At 40.5% G+C, this 965-nt stretch overlaps 1 protein-coding gene across 1 annotated transcript in view; it reads left to right on the top strand.

The window, feature by feature from the left end:
• Positions 1-5: 5 nt before the first annotated feature.
• The window catches only part of LOC122547102 (procathepsin L-like), a gene marked incomplete at its 5' end in the record, with an annotated part of 17,231 nt that continues 16,271 nt past the window's right edge, over positions 6-965 (top strand). Inside the window, one exon of the mRNA XM_043685679.1 lies at positions 6-71. Coding sequence (XP_043541614.1) covers positions 6-71 — 66 coding nt within the window. The remainder of the gene's footprint in view (positions 72-965) is intronic.

The following is a 965-nucleotide window of genomic DNA, read 5'->3' as shown; positions in this document are numbered from 1 at the left end:
GTCACATTCAATTGAGAACTGCAACTGTTGACTCGCGTAGAGAAGGTGTAGTTACTCCAGTGAAAAACCAGGTAAAAATCAGAAAAAGCTCTCAAGATTATTAAGTGCAGACATTAATTTCTCAATAGGATTGGACATTGTTAGGAAAGGCTCCGTTTCAGTAGATCATTTTTTACCTAAATTGCTTCTCCTGTTTTCTTGTTGCATTTGTTTCCTGGTGTTGGTTATGGTCAGGCAAGGGAGCATGGTATATGTATCAATGGTAATGTTCGTGCTTTTACTCATAATATCTATAGAAATTTCACTTCAAAAATAAATTCAATGGTTAGATTAAATTGTAAAATTGAAGTCTACCAGTACAATTCCGATGTAATATATAGTAATGTTGCAAGCTGCAGTGCCAAGCTTCCTTGTGATACCATGTCCAGTCTTATTCAAAGAATAAACGATCATATGCACGACACTGCAACTTTTAAAACCACATTCACAGTTCACTTCTGTTGGGCCTTGTTCCTCTCTCAATCATTCTCTCCAACTGGACAAGGCTGATCGAAAGGAGAGCAGAGCCTGCTGGTAAGTATATGAAGTATTGTGTACAAATGGGCGTTGTAAAACATCGGATTATACTGTAATTCTCTAAGTGCCAGTTGCATTGTATGTTTGGGAGGGATACCACGATGAGGCTCAGTGAGATTTCTCACTATCGTTATCAAAACCATCTCGTTAGCTGCGTCAATGCAGCTATAACATCCCGCATATCCGATTCGAGCCGATTCTTCCCACACATTATTCCCGCAACAATTCAATAGATTCCTGATTAGCGCCCGATATCCTGGGAGCTGAGCCATCACAAAAAAGCTGCTGTGCACCCACATGAGCACTAGCATGGCAACCTTGCACTGCTCAGATAGGAATGCTTTCGAACATGCCAGAGAATGGTACAGAAAAACAACCAACAGTGCCGT

This window comes from Chiloscyllium plagiosum, unplaced genomic scaffold, assembly GCF_004010195.1.
Source record: "Chiloscyllium plagiosum isolate BGI_BamShark_2017 unplaced genomic scaffold, ASM401019v2 scaf_8716, whole genome shotgun sequence".
Classification (NCBI taxonomy): Eukaryota; Metazoa; Chordata; class Chondrichthyes; order Orectolobiformes; family Hemiscylliidae; genus Chiloscyllium; species Chiloscyllium plagiosum.
Note: the sequence above shows the minus strand (reverse complement) of the source record. Positions and strands in the feature narration are given on the sequence as shown.